The 22,267-nt window shown below is 41.3% G+C and overlaps 1 protein-coding gene across 2 annotated transcripts in view; it reads right to left on the reverse strand.

Annotated features, from left to right (window-relative positions):
• Positions 1-3,874: 3,874 nt before the first annotated feature.
• VOPP1 (VOPP1 WW domain binding protein) overlaps positions 3,875-22,267 on the reverse strand; it is a 65,457-nt gene continuing 47,064 nt past the window's right edge. The window contains exons 3-5 of one of the 2 annotated variants that reach the window (XM_069859760.1): positions 11,552-11,629; positions 9,340-9,476; positions 3,875-5,016 (exon numbers count right to left, since the gene is read on the reverse strand). In XM_069859760.1, coding sequence (XP_069715861.1) covers positions 4,835-5,016; positions 9,340-9,476; positions 11,552-11,629 — 397 coding nt within the window. In that variant the 3' untranslated portion in view covers positions 3,875-4,834. The remainder of the gene's footprint in view (positions 5,017-9,339; positions 9,477-11,551; positions 11,630-22,267) is intronic. The other variant, XM_069859759.1, reaches the window with a different exon arrangement.

Raw genomic sequence — 22,267 nt, forward strand, 5'->3', positions numbered from 1 at the left:
GTGAAACATTGATTTCAGTTTGAGAAAGCAGCAATACATTTCTGTTCTCTTTTAGTTTGTGTATTTTCCTGCATCTCAATGTGACCTTGTGTTAGTAATTCTTGAGGAAATTTCTCATTGTAGGTTAGGGAGAAAAGCTTTGAAAACAGAAAGCTTTTATTGACCTTGGAAAATTTGGTGATTTGTCACCAATCTGTCCTAGGGTTAACATGAACAATACTTTTCAGTTAAAGGCTGAGAGCTGCAAGATTAACTTGAAGTCTCCCTAGGCTGGAAGTAGTGTGTGCAGGGAAGCATTTACTATGGAAGTGTCTGAGAAGAAATGCCAACAGTTGTTTTGGGGCAAATCTTCTGTCTGTCTAAGCCTGTGTATGTATGGAAGCTGATTTATTTTTTTTTAAAAGGGGAAAAAATAAAGGTTTTTTTAGCCCTCAGATTTGTGCAGTTTGATTTTGTTTCTATCTAATTATTATAAATTTAGGTTAAAAAAAAGGGTGTTCACTGTTCATGGCTTTGGTTATCATCAGGATGTAAATCTTTCAGTGCAGTCAGGCAGGTGGGCTTCCAGGGAGATACACTTCAGCACAGATTTCCGATGTGTGAAAAAAAAAAAAGAGTTGGTTGGCTTGTTACAGTATTGTAGATGGATATATCTGTCTAATTAAATTCTTTTTACACTAAATATATAAAAGTTGGCAGGCAGTTCACTATTCAATTCAGCTGGAGATAACGTTTTTCCAAGTATGAAGAAGTGTCTTTCCTTTCTTGCTTATTGGGTGTTGTGTTCACTCTTCCTGTTAGCAATCATCATAGTAGCACATCACTCAGCTTAGTAATATGTGCTTCTTTTAACAGTATTCTCAGTACCTGAGAGTTTCGCTTTTACTTTGGAAAGCAGAATAAAAGTTACTTTTCAACAGCATAAAGTTGCAGATAGAGATCTGTAATTTCCCATTGCAGCACGTTTTTATGCACAGCCAGGAGGCAATGAGATGTCTTACATTTTCCAGATTTGTCCCCTTCACTTGTCCATGAAGAAAAAAAACTTCTCCTTTGAATTCTTCCTGCAGTTCCATGATCACAACAGCAATGCATCTTAAATATTTAAAACCCACCATTGCGGAAGCAAAACAATGGCTGAAAGCACAGAGTAAAATCAGCCTGACATGCTACCCTGAAAATGCATCCTTGGAAACAAGGGGAGCTATGAAATGCTATTGCAAAATACAAAGTGAGTTAACGGAGAATTTAAAGCAAAAGGTGCTTAGCTACATAACATCAAGAGCTCTGCCTCAGGAAATATCTGAACATGTTTTTTCCTAACTTACACAAAGGCATTGAAGTCTTCTCAAGCCCTTCACAACAGACCACATTTGCTTGTGGCCTCTTTTGTCACTGTAAGCAGATGCCCTGTAGAGTGTATTGGTTGAGTAGCAGCCTGGATGATCCAAGGTACCTGGAGCATTCCTCTTTACCCAGAAACCCAGTCAGACTCTGTTTCTCTTCATTCTTCTGGACAGTCAAATATGTTCAAGTAATCAAAACTCCTTAAAAAAAATACAGCGTCATTCTAAACAAATGATGAAACCTGAGCAATCAAACATGGCAGTGAAGGTCCCTCGAAAATGCCTAGGAATTTTCATTAAAGTGGAAAATGAAAAAGGATCTTCCTTGAAGAAAAAGCATTGGAAGGATTAGAGTAGAAGTAATTTTGATGAAATGAAGCAGCAATTAAAACTGATTGTTGTTAAGGGGTTTTGATTCACAGGGTGAGATACATAGTGCCTGTCAGAAGTGTAAATGTGCTTAAACTCTTGATAGTGAACCCTGGGTTGGCGAGGAGCAAATCCCCATTTAAAGTAGATTCTTTTAGTTCAGAAAGGGAAAAAAAAAAGGCCCTTGGAGTGCTGGTCCAGTGCAGTTAAGTAAAATGTCTCTCTCCATTAATACTAAATCAAAGACAATGGGAGGGGAGGGGAGGAGAGAGGAGGAGAGGGGAGAAGGGTTGGTTTTAATTATTTAATTTTGAATTGCAATAAGATAACTTCATTGTTCCCTATGAGCTAACATTCAGAAACTGAGTGCTGGCACCACTGCAAATTTAACTCAGTTCAAACTAACTTGTTTTCAGATTCATAAAATCTTATTGTTGCTATTTGGAATAAGTAGGTCTCAGAGCAGTCAGACTTGCCTAGAAACATTAAACGGGAATAAAAATTATAATGGCAACAGAGTCTCTGAGGAATCTTCCACTATGAGCCAGTTCATTTCCAATATTATACTTAAAAGCTACAGTCAGTGTTTCAGACCCATTACTAAATTTTAATTTTTTAGGTTTCAAACTCTTCTTATAATGTGGATATTCAGATTCAGGATGAAACAGAACCTAGACAAAATATCCTTTATATATTTTTAAATGCCAAAATTTAGGGCCACAAATATATCCAGGTTTAAAAAGTCAAGATATGGCTTTTGGGAATAGCAGCCCTTAGCCAAAGTTGCACGTGAGACCAGCAGTTTCTTTTTCTTGGCCTGCATTGAAATACATAAAGGCAATGTATGGCTACGTTGACCAATTTCACATCTTCCATTTCTGTAACCTCAGCAACAATGGCATAACACTAAAGTGAAATACAGCATTAGAAAGATTCTAGAAAGGTTTATAAATGCTTCAGAGCATGGCAGGAATATTGAATATATTCCTTCCTATTGAAAGGAGTAGAAAATTTAAAAAATAAAAAACTGCAATACAGAAATTAATATTAATATTAAGCTACGTATGCTTCATATCCCTTGATTTGCTGTGATTCTGTAATATTGGTATTTTTCAAAGCTGAAGGCTCAAAGTTAGCATGCAAGGTACTTCTAATAATTGCTTTTTAAAAAAGTAATTTTTTAATACAGCTTCAGAGATAGTGAGAGGAGTTTTTACTTTTGGCCCAAACACAAGATGGCATAAAAAGGCTAACTTATGTTTTAAACCCTTTTCAGTATTTCATGATACTGCTCTTTCCAGCTATCAAAGGTCATATAGTGCACAAAAGGGCTACCATGCATGAGAGTTGACAGCTTCATAAATAGATCCAACAAAAAAAAACCCCAGAGAATGAGAAGTAAAGACAGTTAAAGCCATGGATGTGTCTAATCACCTGGAGGCAAACAACTCTGCTTTCAAGCAGCCACAATGAGTCATTTCAAGCCAGAAGCATCATGTCTGCTACAGTCCTACCAGCTTTCCAACCTCCCCATTAACTGCTTCACAAGCCAGCTTCATGCCATCATCATCATACATCCATATCTGTGAATGTGCTACAACTACTACATCTTTCTGAAAAAATGAGGCCAAACTTCAGCATCCAGTTTTCATGAGTGTCTTCTTCTCTATGAATATTGTAGTTATTTCATGAATGGTACTTTACCATTTGAAAAACAAGAAAAATCTGCTGCCCTCTGCAGTTTTAGAGGGTGGCTCTAAGGGATGATGCATTTCAAGGGATTCATGGCAGTGGACAGCCAGGCCAGATCACTCTTGCAGATCACTCCAAAACAGAACTTTTCTGGGATAAAGCAAATAGATTGAAAGAAGGTCTCTGACTCAACAGCAGCTGTTTTCATGTAGAATATGTCTCCCTACTGAACCTTCATGAACTTTCACAAAACAGCCTTACCAGTACTTGCATAGCAGATGCCAGCATTTTGCAACTCCTCTGATCCTGTGCTCCAGGAGACTGGGCAGTCATCTCCAACACTTCACTCCTGAGCTGGCTACAAGATTTAGTGATCTGGCCAGCCCAACCTGTGCAAACAGATCGTGTACAATGTAAGGCACTCAGTAAAGAGAAGGACTGACTCTCCCATATGTGAATAGGAGACTAGGCATCCAATACATGCTTTATTTAGGTCTATAAAAATTGAGAACATTGGTAATAGACTGATAGAGCTTAACTGGGAAACATGCTGAACTGTAATCTCCAGCATAAGGGTACTGAGACTGCAAGAGCTGGGGTGCGGGGAGGTGGGAGGGGGGGAGGGTGGGCAAGGGCTGCCTGGTTTTCACAAATCTGCGTGGAAGGGCTCATGCAATGCAATCTTGCCCCTGACACAGCACCTGAGAATCAGGAATATGAGTGATATGTTTGTGGTTAGGTGTTGACTTTATGACTTTTTTAACTACTAGGGAATTTTTTGAAAGATTATTTTTTGAGTGCCGCATTGTCTAATTTTTCTGTACAATATATGTATTTAATGTTTCAGCCTTTCAGTGCCACACAAGAGGTAGGTGGAGATTTTCCACTACTGCAGAGTAGCAGCACGTGCCTGTTGTGCATCAGAACCAAGTCATAAAAGAAAACCGTGTAAGAAAAAGATGGTGGCTACCATTTCTGATAAAAGCACTGCCCTGCCTTTTCAACCTTCTTTCTTTTGTCATTTCCCTTAGATGAGGGCATTTCTGCTATGGGGTCTTAGGGCAGTGCCCATCACTCTGAGGTTGCATAACTGTTATCAGTAGCCTGCCACAATGCACTTAACCCCATGACTGAAACGAACAATAAATAAAGAGAAAGACATACAGGTTTTAAATACAGGTTTCCATTAAAAGCATTACAAAGACAACTTCTCTCATTTTGAAGACGAAGAAAAAACCCACTTCTACAAAAAAAAAATTTAAAAATCACCCCTTTGCAAGTAACTCTAATGAGGAAAGGTGCAGGGAGGGGAGGGATAGAGGACTTGGAGAACTAGCAAGTGTTCAAAAGGGCAGATGCCCTCCATCTTGGTCATTTTGCAATGGCACCTTCTTCTCACACAGTCAGGTCAGAGAGCCACAGAGTCCTCATGTGGAGGATTTCACCACCTGCTCGTAAGGGGGAGGCGGTGTGTTGCAGTAGGAAGGCGGGGGTGGGTAAACCGGGTTTCCTTGTGGGGAATTGGGCTGGACATGGAAAGCCATAGCCATGGGATTCATCACAGGTCCACCTGGATCTGTGTAATATGGCACACCAGGTTGTTGTGACCCTGAAAGAAAGAAAAGGAGAGAAAAGGTATAAACAATGGCAGTGACATCAGGTTGTGCTCTACCAAAGGCTGCTCTGCACACTCAAGAGAAGTTTTCTCAAAGTGTTTATTAGAAGACCACCTTTCACCCATTCCAATAGACCTGCGAGCCTGGGTTTCACAATCACTTGTTAAGATTTCACTGACAAGTTTTGATTTTGCATGCAGTGTAAACCATTTAGTGAGACAAAGGGTACTGCTGCCCCAAGCTGCTCCTCTTTGAAAGGGGAAATGGCAAGCCTTGCTCAATTCCATGGACAAAAAACCTGCCATGCCTGCAGAGAGGAGAGCTTGTAGACCCAGATGGGCAAAGAGATCTCCACTGCAGCCCTGACTCCAGTGTCATCTTATGAAAGGACTTCATAGCTCACCTGGAGCACCTCCCATTCAAAGACAGGCTGAGAGAGGTTGGGTTGTTCAGCCTGGAGAAGAGAAGGCTCTGAGGAGACCTTATAGCAGCCTTCCAGTACCTGAAGGGGACTATAAGAAAGCTAGGGAGGGACTTTTTACAAGGGCATGTAGTGATAGGACTAGGAGGAATGACTATAAATTGGAGAGGGAAGATTTAGACTAGATATAAGGAGGAAATTGTTCACAATAAGGGTGGTGAGGCACTGGCACAGGTTGCCCAGGAAAGCTGTGGATGCCCCATCCCTGGAAGTGTTCAAGGCCAGGTTGGATGGGGCCTTGAGCAGCCTGGACTGGTGGAAGATATCCCTGCCCTTCACCGGGGGGTGGTTTGGAACTGGATAATCTTTAAGATCCCTTCCAACTCAAACCATTCTATGATTCTATGATCATTTTGTGCCATACTGGATCTGCCTATAAACTGGAGTGGATCTCCAATAGATAAATTCCCTTCTAGGCACGAGTCAGCTAATGAGTAAACGTGTATGAAGCAATAAGCCAAGTTGAAGCCAATTATGGCTGACTAACACGGTGGGGTGAGACTGCTTCAAACAGATTAAATTTCGGAAATTATGTTGGAGACTGCTGGGACAAGGAAAGGAAACGTACAATCACACGCAAAATTCCTTAGCCATGACACATGAGGAGTAACAGAGACGGCTGCCATGAGGAATAACAAAGGTGACGTTTAACCCTCCTCAGATATCACAGCGGGTGGTTGAAGATTACTTTATGTAATTCCAGCAACTAAAGTCACAGTCTGTGTTCTATCTCAAGAGGGACATTAATGTTGTTCTTTTTCTCTCCGCCTATTTAAATAAAGCTGGACTGAGAAAAAAAAAGTCATGGCTGAGCAACAGGTTTTCTTCTTTTGGTACTAGTCTGTTTTTCCTATAATGACACAGCCTTTAAGGGATTTTCCCTTCAATCATTCCTTTCTGTGACTTAGGGACTCTAGGACTTAGTATTGACACAGAAGGAATACAGGCTTCTTGAAGCTTTAAGCATCCTTTACTGTAATACTTCAAGCATTGAGGAAGGAGCTACACACTGATCCCTGAAACATGTCACATGGGCATAAGGCATGCGGCTGCAAAGTGTCCCAGAGACTGGGCAGTCTGCCTAGGGAGCTTTGTTTGGACACTCAGGAGCAAAGAGGACGGAAAGTAGATTGGGAACACAGATATTTCCCTCTTAACACAATCATTTTTAACACACCACCACAATAAGTTTTCTTTTTGCCTGTCTGAGTAGAGAGATCTGCTCCGCAGCCTCTCTTCCTCTGCACAGCAACAAGAAGCCCCTGTTCTGCTTCCATATATAGCACCAGCACACAGCTGCGGGAAAGCCAGGCTGGGAGCAGGAGTCGAGTCTTACTTCTCTGAAGTATGGGCTAATACCTTCTGCTGAGGCTTTTTCTTAAACATTTTTGGTTTCAAGTTAAAACTCTGCATTTCTGTAGTTTCATCTGCATGGGGAAATGGGAGAAAGTGAGGGAACTCACTGCAGCTTGCTCTTTAGGATAATAACTGTTTTCATTAAAAATTCCGTTTATTATTATTATTGAATGGGGAGGGGGAGGGTGCAAGTGTTGACAATCTTTTGAGATATTTTTTTAGAACATTAAACACATCAGAAAACAACATCTGAATATCAACTTCCTTGTGGGACCAACTGAGTTAACTATTTGCTAAGTGTCTACAGAGGGACTCAACCTTTTCTAGTACCTGAACTGCCAGTCTGGGACTATAGAGGCCTGGGTTGAAGCAAAAGATACCACCAAATCTGCAAAATGTTGCTTGTAGGTCAGATGTTTAATACATTTTCCCCAGCAGGCCCACAGGAAAAGCATTCCTGCTTCCAGGCTGCTGCTGGGATGGCAGAAGATGCTGCCATTACCTCTGCAGGGACTAAGAGCGATGGGCAAGGAGCCATGTTTCAAGAGCTCCATCTCCACTACAGTGAACAGGCTGCTTCTACCAAATCTGGAAAAGGAGCTAGCAGAAAATGAGAATTTAGTTGACCACTAATTCCTATTGCTGTTGAATATTCCTAGGAGAAAAATGTTTAAAACAAAAGTTTGGTGGGGTTAGCTCAGAACCTGAAGCTTTCAAGTAACAGTAACTGTCTGGAAGCAGGTGGCATAAGCATCAAAGGGCTTGTACTTATTTTATATTTCCCCACAATTCATGTTCCATCAAGTGTCATGAAAAAAATAAAACCATGCTCTAAAATTAAATTTGGTATTTGCCAATCCAGCCAAAGATGTTCCCTGTTCACATAATTTTGAGGTTATTTCTCAGGCTTAAAAATATTAGTTTAGTTAGTCTGACTCCCTCCCAACCCTCCGCTGTTGAAAAATAAATACTCTTTGTGGAAATGCTTGTTCAGTCAAGCAGAAAAACAGATCCAGAATGGAAGCCCTAAAAACCCTCCTAGGATTTAAATAAAAGGAGCAAGAATAAAGTGTCATGTTTGTGTCTGTAATATCTTTTTATATATTTAGAACTGTGAGAGAGAGGAGGAATGCCTGGCTATGAGTGCCTGCTTAAGGATGCAAGAATGAGCTTTTCCAAAGTCTGCACAAAGTACACAGGTGTGCAACAGCCAGTGTGACAGCAGGGAGAGTCTGCTGCATCTCTGCACAATTCTCATTGTCACAGCTTGTTAGAAACAGTTTTAGGACACTTTTCAAAGGAGGCTGTCTTGAGGCAGCCACAATACTGCACAGAGCTGTAATAGTTCAGAAGATGATTTTTGATAAAGAGGTTGAAGACAGGAATTTTCACAAATCCTCCTTCCCATCACAAAATAATCAACTATATTTTCACTTCCAAGCCAGTATGAAACAAAAAATCAAACCATCAATTCAATAAACTTGTCAGAAAAGCTCATTATTATCTGGCTTCATCTCTCCCTAGTGCAACGTGTGACTAAATGACAGCCTGGGCGGAAAAGTGTGAGAGTACCAAGTGTACCTGCATGGATGTAAATATGTGCTTTTGCTGGCATAAATTCACACTGGCTTATGCAATCAGGAGAGTGGTATAAAACGTCTCAGACTGGCCTTGCTGAGGCAGGGAGACAGCAAGCACCTGAGTGTGCACTCAGATATAACCTCAACACTGCAGAAGGTCTTCCAACAAGAGGCAGTCAGATTCAAAATGCACCCGTAAGGCACAAACATCTTCTGCTTATAGGTAGGTCTTATTTTGTGGACTTTCCCAATTGGAGCTATCTAACAGCCAGAGGGGAATAGATAAGAAACTTAAAAGCAGTACTGCCAGAGGAGCCATCGCTAGGCATCCTGATGGTCACAGCCATTGCTGACTAGAGAGCAATGAGACTGACAAGGAGAGAAGGACCACTTTGCTGCAGTAAAACTGCAGCAGAGAGCATGGAAGGCAGACAAAAAACAAGAAGACTTGCAAGACAGCCAGACTGTGGAAGAAAAAATTTTAGATTTTCCTTCACCTCTGCCAACTATAATAAACCTTATTAAAACTCTTTGTTCACATCACTGTTCACTTTGGATACCTACCATTTTGTCTATGCTGCAAAGTGAGAGCTTGCTATCCTTCTATGCATGAACGTACAACAGTAGAGGTATTAGGAACCACAACAGAAGGGAACTGAAAGTCCTGTCATCCTGGGTTTCAGAAACACTTCTGTACACAACAGCCGAATTATATTGTTTGGAAGGCAGAAGACTTCACTCATCACAGGAGGTGAATGCATGGTTTAAGTGCAGTGCAATCCCTTGTCCAAATCCTACAGCTTCCAAAAACCAACCATCCAAACCCCCTGACCTCACCCTTTAAAATGCTTTTGCAAATGTAGGAAATCAGTGAAACTTGGTTTTTAGCAGCCTCTGACCTGATGCAGTGTTGACTGGTTGTCTGGTGTAAGACACATTAAAAGTAGGTTCTTCTACTAGTGGAGGTGGGTACATCCGCCTTCGGATAAAGAAACCAGCTCCACAACAGAACAAAACTCCCATCATCAATAGGAACCTAGGCAAAGAGAAGAAGCAAGTCAAAATCCACCTGCATTCAGGCAGCTCTCAAACCCAGACTGTCCATTGACAGAAAGAGAATATCATCTAGCAATCACCAGCCTATGAGTTTTATCTGGTTTCTTAAATACGTTGTCGTTTGAGGGCAAGCCTATGTCACTTGAGATAGTCATATCTTGGGGCATTTATGGATATAACACATCTTCATCAAGGAGCGCTATTGGCCAATATTTTCTCACATGTAAAATACAAATCGGAAACTAAAATGGCCTTGAAAATTTGGAAAATTCAGGTTCATACCTGACCTTTGCCACCAGCATGCTGAACTGAAATTTCATGTACATAGTTTCAAACTGCATCTCTTGGTCACAAGCCTTGTTTTTACAGCATTGAGGCTGGTCAGGAGGTTTGTGGGAGACTGGCTATACAAAAACGACTGTTTTTCTTCAGTTGCCCTTAAAAGAAAATTCTTAGGTGTTCTTAAATCACTCAACACTGTAATTTTGTGTCCCATAGGAAATATGGTAGCTGGCATTTAAGCTTAATCTAGAAGGCTGAAACATTCAGCACTGAAGATGACAAGCTCTTCTTTGTGCTTCCCAGATGGAGTATACATTCTCAAGGAAAAGGACATCATTTTGCTTAAGTTCTTCCCCTCTCAGCTCCTTTTCCAGCCTGACTAAACTGTCTTCATCATTCCCTCACCCTGATCTATGGAAACATATGAAACAATGGCATTTTGGAAGATTTTCTTCTTGAGACAGTGACTTTCAGTGCATTTCCTTGATCAGTTTTCAGGTATGCTAGTGACTGATGCAAGCCCCAGTAGAGCCAAATAGTTCTTCTGCCTGTAATTGCCACCTCATTTCAGGACCCTTAACTGGAAGTAATGAAAACTGTGCTCTTTTGAAAGGGATGAAAGTTAGCCAGAGGCCACTGAAGTTGGCCAGAGTCAAGCCTACACACCATGCTTATCTCCTCTGGAGCAATCCCAGGTGCCCAAGAGATAAAGCGTGACATTGCCCAGCAGTGAGAGGTATTTCATGCAAAGGGCCAAATTCTGTTCTTGTTTCTACAGTGGAAATAAGAGCAGAAGGAGGTCCTCTTTCCCTGAGCCAATATTAATATATTCCCTTTTGGCAGCATTCCTGCAAAGGATTTGTTCTGAACAGGAAAACAGAGATTTACGACGTCACCCCAGGGACTGAGATGCAGAGCTCTTCAGTTATATCACTAAGGATTGTACACTGAAATCCCACAGTCAACTTTGGAAAATCCCTGTATTATAGTATATATCAGGCTTCTGTTTTTCAGTGTTTATTTGTTTCAATTTTGAAGGCTTTTATTTTAAGCAGTCTTCAAATTCTACATAAAAATGCCTGAAAGCAGGTTTTCTAGGAGACGTTTTGATTTCTCTTTACTGTAATGAGAAGGTTTTATTCAGGTGCTTTCTTAAATTCCTCCCCAAAATGAATCTACCTTATTTTTTCATTATGCATATAACAGTGATTAGTTTAAGCTTTATCCAGATTACTGAGCTGCTGATTTCACAAGCTCAAATCTTCCTGCCTTCTTTTCCCTTGCTGTCACCTCCAATGAAATCCTCATAGTCATAAATGTACTTCTCTTCCTTTTTAATTGAAGCCTCAACTCAGTTGGCAAAAATATCTTAAACCCTGCATAAATGCACAATTTTCCTTATGCAATCCTCCTTTAAAAGTGAGTGCCCAACAAAAATGGACAAACACTGCCACTTGGTATTAGCTAGGACAGGCATAAGGAATTTAACGATTTTGGATAAAAGCAGGACCCTGCCTATACAGACCAGCAGGATGAAGAAGCCAGAAAGGTCAGTCTGACATGAGTGACCTCCTGTTGCAGTGTTTTCTCACTACATCGGGAGAATTTTATAAGCAAAAAGCTGAAGTCTTGCATTTATATGTACACATATACATTACTGCATACTTGTACCTACTTTACTTTAAAATACTGGGGCAGGCAGTGCCCTGATTTAAGTCCTACAAACAAGACAAGAACAGGAGAAACATGAAATTCCCATATTCTTTGACCTACCAAAAATACCATAGTCGCTGGATAGAGAGAGCTCTTACACAGCATCTTGAACCACAGCAATCCTCATAGGAGCGACATCTGCAGAGAAATAAAGAAAAAAGGGTGATAGGGGAGTAGTTTTCATTCAGATTAAAACAGCATCCCCAGTTCCAACCTTTTTTACACGCCCGCCCAAGGCATTATTTACAACACCATCACAAGCCTGGGAGGCAAAGCCTCCTGAATGTGTTCAAGATCAGGTTGGATGCGGTTCTGAACAACCTGATGCAGTGAAAGATGTCCTTGCTCACTGCAAGTGCGTTGGACTAGATGGTCTTTAGGGGTTTTGTGCAACCCCAGCCATTCTGTGGGTCTATGAATAAGAACAGACTGCCTTTGGCCAGATAAATTTGTCAATCACATGTAGACATCCATAGCACAGCTCTACCACTATTAAGGAACTTTTTGCATGTTATTGAAACTACCTACCTTTCTACAGACTTCTTTTAAAGCCACCTCAAAAATACACACCACTTCACTAAAAGCTAGCACATACATTAACAGCAGCCTCTGAACAATTTCTATGGTCACTGCCATTTCCCAAACCAATGAAATGTATTTAGTAGGAAAAAAGGACAGAAGTAACACAGAAATTACGGTACATGGCAGACTCAGATGAAAACATTTAGATTAGCATATCCATATACCAAAAGATGATAGGAAGCTACCACAACTAGATTTATCTTTTTAAGAGTGTTCACATCTGTATGCTCTATGCACATATTTAATTAAGTATCTGGTTTTGGAAAATCTGGCCAGCTACATGACTGTGCTCCCATATTTGTATGCAAAGCTAAAAAAAAAAAAAAAAATCAATTGGGTAATTGTACAGACAATTACACATTTACACGCTCAATTAACAAGCCTTCACTCATAAAATGCATAAGTCACATAGACTTCAGCCTCTAATTGAGGCCAGAAGAGGATGCTCTATGGATATATAATCAGTTGTTTTGCAAGTGAAAACAGTTACATGCTCTTCTGATGACAAGTAGGCAGGATTTATTTAAGCAAGCCAGAAGATCTGACGTGATCAGCAAGGCAAGGTCAATTAATATACTCTGCTTTAGTCTCAAACTGAGTGCCTGAGTAAGTTGCTCATGCCAAAAGAGAAAACACCCACTTTGCTGCCCCTGAACCTGAAAGCAACCCATCTTCAACCTGTCTTCTTTAAAGTTTGACAGGACCCTAACAACTGTTCTTGTGAGGTCTGGTGGCATTGAGTTGATGGGCACTTGCTTCTTTTGCTGATACTGCACAGCAAGGACTCTGCTGGGCCAGAAGAGCAGAGAGAAAACAGAGCCCATAAATCTAGAAGCCTTTCTTGAGGCAATTAAGGCCCAACAAAAATGCATTTGGGAGATGTGAGCAGTCATTACCTCTGCCTCCACACACTGACTGTGACAGCCTACACAACTACACCTGACCACAAGCAGGACAGATGCACCAGGCTGGCCTCTGGCCCCAAAGCCATTTCCCAGATCAAGCCCCAAGAGCTTATCTTGTATGAAAAGGTAAACTAAAACAGAGGGCCCAGGGAGGGTGCACATAGGCCTCCCCTCATGCTCATCCTTGCCTTGCTTATTTTGCATCTGTTTTCTCCAGAGCCAGAAGAAACAGGAAAAGGCTATTTTATAATATAGAATTACAGTCATACGAACCACCAGAATTAAAACAGCATCTGTACAAGGAGTATAGTACCTGAATTTACTTTTTATTTTTAATGTCTAAGTCATCTAGGCTACAAGTCAGTACCATTTTTAAATTCTCAGTGGCTTAGCTTTTTTGCTTTCAAAAGAGGACTAAAATACCAGTTGGAAGACAGAAAGCTCAGCTGCTGAATGTTTATGAAGCTCTTGAGACCATTGAAAGGCAAACAAGCAAGGCATCAAAGATAAGTTTTGCCTCCTACACAGATGACTGCCAAAGGATGGAGGAATATCTCATTATGGCTTTGTTCAGAGAAGCTCCATTTCCTAAGAGCCAGTAAGCTTTCTGAAACAACTCATCCAGTGGTAAGCACTGCATTTGCTGGGTGGATCTTCGAAGCTAAACCAGTATTATGACTTGAAAGGACATCCCTCTGAGATGTGACACTAGTAACTCTTTCACTTTTTACCCATAAAACGAAACAGGCACTTTATTTTGCATTCCTGTGTATGGACAAATGTACCCATATGTAGGAGCCTGGAACGAAGGATGATGCCATGATAAGAACCTGCTGTTTGTATTCCCTACCACTTGATAGCAGCATTAAAAAAGACTGGAAGAACAAATGGCCCATATGCTGATACTGCTATCAGGGTTCTGTAGAAGCTCTGCTGATCTCTTGTTCTTGATTCAATGGGCTATGAAAAAACAAAACAAAACTCTGACAACGCTGATCCTAATTACAAGAAAATTAACTTACTTACAAAAGCCATATTTATTGGCAGACAAAAGGCAACAGTAAAACTAGCTTATTAATGGAGTAACATACATGCTTAAGTATAATCAGTCTTTGATGTACTATCTCTTACTGCCTGACAGCAAATCCCAGGAGAGTTGACTCTGGTTCATAAAAAAGCAATTAAGCACACAAACACATATTTATTTAACTGGTATACACATTCTTCAAATTACACTCATGCTTTGGCTCTGCTGTATAGAGAGAAGCGGCTGTACCCAACGCTAGTTGAAGAAGAATGAACCTTACTATCAATCTGAACTGGACCAAGTTTATCCCCTACAGAATACTTTTCTAAAGCAAATTTCCCTCTTTCACACATCAATGATGATCCAGAGCACTGCATTTCCCTAGGGCAATGCTTGTTTCATTGATCAAAAGCTAACCAATTAGGTAGGATAAGACATGATCCATTAGCTGCTTTGCTAATCTGCAGCTTCACCAAGCACATGGTCTTTCCTTTGAAAACTGTCTGCAATGTGATTTAAAATTTAGAAGCTACATCTTTTCATTCATTATTCAGTGAAGCGAAATGAATGCATCTGCATGTCCAGTGACTTGTACTGCTATCACACCACGGAACTGCTGTGTTAGAGATCAAAGTTACATTGTGGGTCAGATCACAACAACGGGCTGTGAATTCACACTTAAACCATGACACTGAACTTTCCTTACTGGGCAAGTGAAGTTTCATCTAAGGATATACAGCATGACTCAAACCCTGTGAACAAACCCTGTACTTGCACGGATTCTGTAGATAACAACTGCTCAATGAAATGGTCCGAGAAGCTCTTTTCTGTTTATACCTGCATCTACACAACAAAACAAGGCCCCTCTTAACAGAGCTGCAGCAGCCAAGAACCACATCTGAAAATAATTCCCTGATTGGCATTTGCTGAAAAGTGGAGAAAACAGAGTTAAAGCATGGATTACAGTCTTCAGTAGACTATATGGCCATAGTGGTTTGAACACATTCCCTGTCCTCACTCAAGGTGGGTATTTCCCATCAACACTGTAGGCTGCAGTGTTCTTAGGCTTTCCTCTCTAGTTTGTTTGCATCGTATGTGCCAAAACCTGATTCAACATTTAAAATGTTTGATCAGCAGTGTCTTTTGAATAGAAAAACAGAACATAATTTTTTAATCGACATGTAGTGGCAGAAACCCTACTGTAGACACAGAGACAGAGGATAGGAAGGTGAAAGAAAACCACAAAACCCCTACAACAATCAGATACAGCTAACTGTGTGATTTCTAACCAGTATCCTCAAGACAAAGTCAAGCTTGACTTTAATTCCAAAAAAGGTTGCATGCCAGTCACGGATTAAAGGATTGTTGCGTTTATGTGTAAGATTTATGAAGCAAGCTGGGATTGACTGGAATACAAGAGGCACTGGCAGTTTTTGAAGTGAGGGAGGCAAAACCAGAGGGAGTCAAGAAGGGGGATATAGCAACAGAACAAAACTAAGGACAGAAAAGAAAGATTTTTGAGGGAAAAGCTAGTAGTATCGGATGGCACTAAGGAAGTCCTAGCTGTGGTCCTCATCCTTGCTCTTGCAAAAAAACCAGAAGGAGTACCACAAGCGGTCACAAGAACTAGAAGGGATGGACTGCTGAGACGAGGTCATCTCCAGGCAAACTCAGTGCTGAGCCCTCAAAGCCAGAAGGCTCAGGTCTGCTACTCTTGAACAGATGAAGGCAGACAGCTGAAGTGTGCATATGTATTTAGTTGTTCTAGGACAAAAAAAGTAAAACAAAAAAAAAAAGAAAAAAAATTTAATCCGCTTGGATCTCAGCTCCAGGATAACAGTGATGCTGAACAAAGAAATTAATCAAACGAGCCATGAAACAAAAAAAAGCTGGCAGCCACCACAAAGTGACTAGCAGAAACAATTCTGATGAAGCTCAGAGCCTTGGCTTTGCTATCAAGTGGGAGTAATGCCACTGAGTTCAACAGGACTGCACTGCCACAAGACTCAGACCTGAAGGAGGAGGAATAAGGAAAATGATCAGTGGAAGTTGTACCACATAACTAAAAAGGAGGGAGTTATTTTTCTACCAAGCTGATTTAATCATTGATTGATGCATTTCAGAATATTCTGCATATGCATTTCCATATTACAATAAAAAGCAGACTTCAAAGCAAAACTATTGCCTGTACTGCTACGTAAGGAAAGAGCCAGGTATTGAGTATATATACAGGGAAAACCACCAGACATCCAGAGGAGCTTAATGCTAAAAGCACAGTGGAGAGGTTATCCCAAGGAATCCATTTTCCTACAGCAGCCCACTGAATATGGAAAATGAAATACAGAGTCCAACTCTGCATTCAGGAGTTCCTCACAAGTAAATACTTCTTAGTCCCAAAGTGTTTTAACTTTTCTCCAGAAAGATGCTGCAACACAAAGGCCACATCCCTCCACAGGCACTCACTTAAATGCTTGAGGAGCAGTAACACAGGCCAGGTCTTTGGCTGGTGGAGCAGAGTGACAGGCAACTTTCCAGACAGGCTGCTTTCTAGCCTCGGTCTTCTTTTCTCATACATAGCAAAAGTGATCTCTCAGCACATGAAAGAATAGTGCGTTGTAAAATGTAGGGCTGACTTTGGCAAATAAATAACTATATATATATGTAAAAAAAAAAAATATATATATATATATATAGCTGCTTCATAGATGAATGCAGCTGTGACCTCAGTGAAACGTGTACTTGAGAGTAAAACACTGCTGCTGGTACCCAGAAAAGCACTACAGATACAGTAACCTGTATGAATCACCCAGCCCTTAACCAGGGTACCTGATGAATCACCCAGCCCTTAACTACATAAGAAAACAAGTCAAAAAGGAGGAAAGGGGCTGTCAGGTCAATTTTTAATACAGAGCAGAAACAACAGAGACAGGAATCTAATCTGAGCAAATACTGTTTCTGTCTGCTTTGACACAACTAAAATCTCCTACAAAGAGACAAGATACTTGGCTCCTGTCACACAGATGTGAAAAACAAGAGCAGGCAACAGCTGAAAAAAAGGATTATTTCTCAACTAGTCTTTAGATGAAGAGACTATAAACACCGTTTCTGTGCAAGAACTCAGCAGAATACAGTAAATCCTCCTCCTCTTGTGATGGGATGAGAAGTATTTGTTCAGCCGCCTCTGTCAAACCAACCCTTCTACAAGCATCCTGCTAACCAATGGCTTGCCATAACCCCTGCCCTCTCTTCTCGGAATCCAAGAGCACAGCCAGTCTACAGAGGGACTCTCCTTGTTGTCTGAGAAGGCAGCAAGTCTCACCATGTGGCTTTCTGGCCAGCACACAACCATCTAGAAATTCTCTCTGCTTCTCCTGTGTCAGAAGAACCGTTGTGGTTTGAGCTTCCTCCAGTGGCAGTGTCTGGTACCTTTACTAACTATTTTTCAGTATAGGCTGCACACCTTTCTTTTGCAGAACAAAGCACAGAAACAACATAGTTTAAGGTTCTGGCAAAAACAAGCCATAAATAATCTGAGGTTTAATTTGGTTTGTAAATTTCTTATACCAACAGGAACAAGGACTTCTAGTTAATCATCGGGCACCTTATTAAACAGACAATTAGTTCTTCGCATCTTAAGTTGCTCCCAGTGGGCGATCGGTCCTACTGCATCCATTTGCTGCCTTGGGAAATTATAAGTGCTCTGCTGGCACGGGGCGATGGGTATCCACAAATTTGCTATCTGCCTGAATTTAGCATACTAATGCAAAATGAAACTTTTTTTTCCTTCACCAAGCCGCCGATCAAATGGAGAGGACATGGGTACTAATGACCAACAGTTAGGCGCCACCAAGTCTTTCAAAATTTTAATTCATGGTCCCCCTATCCAGGAAGGGTTAGAAGCTTCAAGATGACTTTGGGATCATGTGCTCCTTGTGGCTGTCTGCTGAAACTCAAACTATGTATAAGTCTTGTTGTACCACTGAGAGGAAGCCAAAAGAAATTGATTCTCAGCCTCACATTAGCATTCTTGCCTGGTACATGGAATAGTTGAAGTTCTGATGAGTATTTAACATCAAACAGCCTCAACAGGAAAAACTGAGGCACGTTCATGGTAAGACACAACTGTGGTTATTGCATACTCTGGAAATGAGAGGGAGGTGGGAGTCCCCCTGCTCCACCTCAGCCAGAGGAGCATCTGGTTTCAGTGGAGCACTCCATGAGATGATAAAGACTGCCCTCTTTTCCTTTTTCTGTATATTCCCCAGAATAAGCTGCCCATGCCTGGTCAACCTCTGACTCCAAAATCACTCAAGAGCCTCAAATCAAGTCAGTCACCTGCTTGATTGCCTGTGAAGGCCGAGATATTATATCCCTCTCCCCTTCTCAAGACACTCCTAGCAAATTGAGTGGATTGTTAATTTGGTAGCCTAATTCTCCCCAGGTTGTGCATTGGAAAACTGATCCATCACAGCAAATACAAGTGCATGCTAAGGTGTATAGCAGCTGGGTGATAACACCAGTCAGGACTACAACCTCAACAGATCCATCAACATTAAGGGACATCTAGTCCCTTATTTGAAGCAAGTAACATACCACCTTAAGGCCATAGACTACTGAAGCTAGTTTTGACCTTTGTTTACCTTTATTGTTCAAAGCCACACAGGAATGAGCAATGGTAGTTGGGGTTTTTTGCCTTTATGTACAGATGGTATGATAATTACTGTTGTCTTCCTTTGATACAAACTCTGCACTTACCTTCTGGTGTTGAACTACATATGCAAACAGGCCCTTCCTGTGGCTGCTAACTGCTAAATTGGTGGCCCTGGCCTGAATCCAGGTCTCCGTTTCTGTACGGTGCCAGCCATTCAAGGTGCCTTGAAGCATGTAAAACTATTACACTGCCTCCCCTCTCGCTCCTCCATGCTGGCTTCAAATCAAATGGAAGAATAAATCAACAGCTAGATTACTGCCCTAAGCACACACCTGCTGACACTTCATGCAGCTGTAATTGCAATGGGAAAGCTAAGTGTATCATCAGGAAAGCCAACTTAATTAAAGCAGTAAACATAACAGGATGTGGAGCACATCAAATAGCTCCCGTCATGCAACATGCCCTGTATCTAGACTGGGGGGGGGTTCCAGCCTCTTGAACACACATGGATGGAAGAAGTGCTCTCTAAGCTATCTGAATAACAGCAGGAGAAAAATCGCTTTTTTATTGTTTTGTCTGGAACACTTTGCAGGTCCTTGATACTGCACGAATTATTATTAGACTGACCACCAAGCACATAAAGGCTTACATTCAAAACCCAGATAAATACGACTGTGATAAGGACAACAAAATTTAATCTGCAAAGAAAGAGGAGTGTGTGGAAATCCACAAGAAATTTCAGAAACCATGAAAAACCACTAACAGAATATAATGATCATTCTTCTCCACAATAAGAAAAAGAATTAACTATTCCATGTAGGGCAGGAACATATTTTAAACATGAAGAATGTTAGCAAACATGCCTTTTTTAAGGCTTACATTAAATTCCTATACTATTTCTAAGAGAAAAATTAAACAGAATTAATTAACAGAAATGTATACACGTGCAGCTGTCTGCCGTATGCAGTAAACTACTTTCTACAGCAGAAACATACTAGTCTAAAAATACATTATTTCCACCATTTAACACACATGCTTTTCAGGTCCTGCTTCAGAGAAGAATTAGAAGAGATTACAGGACAGCACTACCCTATGTTTATTCCGTTCTTGACGTATTTAACAGCAGCAATGATTAACATTTTCTTCCAGAGAAAGTTACTAAGTTTGTTTCTGGAGGTCCTTCACCTAATGGTACACCAGTGAACAGTCAAAACATACACAGATACAGAACCCATGGCTGAGCTCCAATGAAAAAATTCAGTATTCAGGAGGTGGAAGTAGGTACAGGCTACCAAGGAGGAGTTTAGAAATCATATGCACAGGTAGGTGTGATGTTAGGAAAGACAAACCTCACCTACAATGGATAGTTGCAAGGGACACCAAGTGCAGCAAGAAGAGCTTCTACCATGACACCGGCAGTGACATTATATGTGGAAAAGCCAGAGAGTGGCAGATGTCATTTACCTCAACTTCAGCAGGGCTTTTCACACTGACTCCAACAATATTCTTTTACCCGTCTTCAGACATTACAGTCTGGACAGCCAGACAACTAGATGGGTAAAAAGAAAAAAAAATTGTTGGATGGTAAGGCTCAGAAGGCAGCGGTCAATGGGTCAGACTCTCCCTAGAGAGTATGAAGTAATCGCTGGTAGTACCACAGAGGTCTGTATATTGTTGACTAGCACATTGATGGAATTGGGGACAGAATACTCTCACAAAGTTTGGAGATAGCACCAAACTGGGGATCAGTCAGTGAGCTCAAGGGTAGGGGTTGCTTGGTTGTATGAATGGCCTGACAGGAACCTCATGAAACTGAATGAAACCAAATGCAAAGTCTTGCCTGAAGGAAGGATGAACATCTTGCTGGCTGCAGAGCAGCTCTACTGAAAAGGCCCTAGGGGCCATAGTAGACAGCAAGCTGAACATGAGCCAGCAGTGTGCCATGACAGCAATAAAAGCCAACAGCATGCTGCACTGCACCAACAGAAGCCTAGCCAGTGGATCAAGGGAAGTAACTATCACCTTTCTCTGAGCACTTGTTGGACCACATCTAAAATACCACATTTAGTTTTGGCATCTCCAGTAAAAAGAATAAAATTGATAAACAGGAGTGAGCTTAGCAAAGGGCCATCAAGATAGGCCCTTGCCCCACGAGGGGAGGTTGAAGGACTTGGGCTTGTTCAGTCTAGGGAAGAAATGGCTCCTGAGGGACCCAAGAGCAGCCTGCTAGTACCCAGAAGGAGATGACGGAGCCAGGATCTCCCCAGTGGAGCAGGGTGGGAGGACAACAGACAGTGGAAGTTCTGACTTGGTATGTGGCAAAACTTACCTGCCATGAGGACAGGCAGGCAGCAGAGCATATTGCCCTGAGAGACTGTGCCATCTTTTTCCCTGGAGTTTTCCCATGACCTAAATGGTTAAAGCCCTGAGCAACTTGGTCTGCCCTCATGGTTGACCCTGCTCTGAGCAGGAGGTTGGACTGGAGGTCTCCTGAGAACCCTTCCCACCCGAGTTATATCCTGATAGGAATATAACTAGGTATTTGCCTTACTACTTCTCTTAGATTATCACATTATTTTTTTTAAAAAAAAATCAATATACAATAATCCAACAGGATGAAATGAAATAACGTCAACCCAGTATTAGATATCAGCTAAACTTTTTTTCCCCCTACAAGTCAAGCGGTCCTCTGCCTGTTGGTGACTACATAACTAATCCAGTGACATTAGCATTGGTATTTCTATTGCTGTGAACCTGTGCTTCCAATTATACCCCAAAAAAAATTGTGCTTTATAAACGTGCCACAGAGCCTGGAAAGGAGAGGATTAGAAACATGCAGGTTCTAGCATCTGGAATTTGTCACCTCATTAAAAGTTCTGATGTGATGGTAGCGAAAATAGCAGAAAAAATAAACAGAAAAAAACTTATGGGATTGGTCAGTCATACCAGAGAACATACTTCACCCTGCAATGAGGGGGACATTCACAATCATTCTAATCAAACTACCCCTCATCAGCAAAATATAAGGCAGCCTTCCCTCTAGGCATCCTTATAGAGGATCAGAGTCAAATCTATTGAGACAGCTTTAATTCTGAACTGCTTTCTGTGCATGCACAAAGGAGACGTATGATCTAATTCTTTAAGCAAAGTCAGGGATAACTTGGCTCCCTGCTTGTCCAAAGGATAAGAATTAGACTCCAACAACTAATTCCCTTCTCTGCTTTATATTTGTTTACTTATTTTTCCAGGCCACATAAATAAACATTTTGCTGAAGCAGGAGAAAACTATCTAACTAATAATAGCTTGTGACCAGGGCAACTGGGACACAGAGAAATGGCTGGTTTGGTTAGTGAAGTAAGTTAAGAGCAATCTTGGAAATTCTTTGTAACAACAGCAGAAGACCAATGTATGCCTCTCAGATTCCTGGGAAGCAGGGAAGTGATTCTGCCCCTCTACTCTGCTCTCGTGAGACCATACTGCAGTAGTGTGTCCAGCTCTGGAGCTCTCAGCACAGGAGGGACATGGACATGTTAGAGTGGGTCCAGAGGAAGGGCTGAAAAATGATCAAAGGCCTGGAGCACATCCCCTGTGAAGAAAGGCTGAGGGAGTT

This window comes from Phaenicophaeus curvirostris, chromosome 6, assembly GCF_032191515.1.
Source record: "Phaenicophaeus curvirostris isolate KB17595 chromosome 6, BPBGC_Pcur_1.0, whole genome shotgun sequence".
Lineage (NCBI taxonomy): Eukaryota > Metazoa > Chordata > Aves > Cuculiformes > Cuculidae > Phaenicophaeus > Phaenicophaeus curvirostris.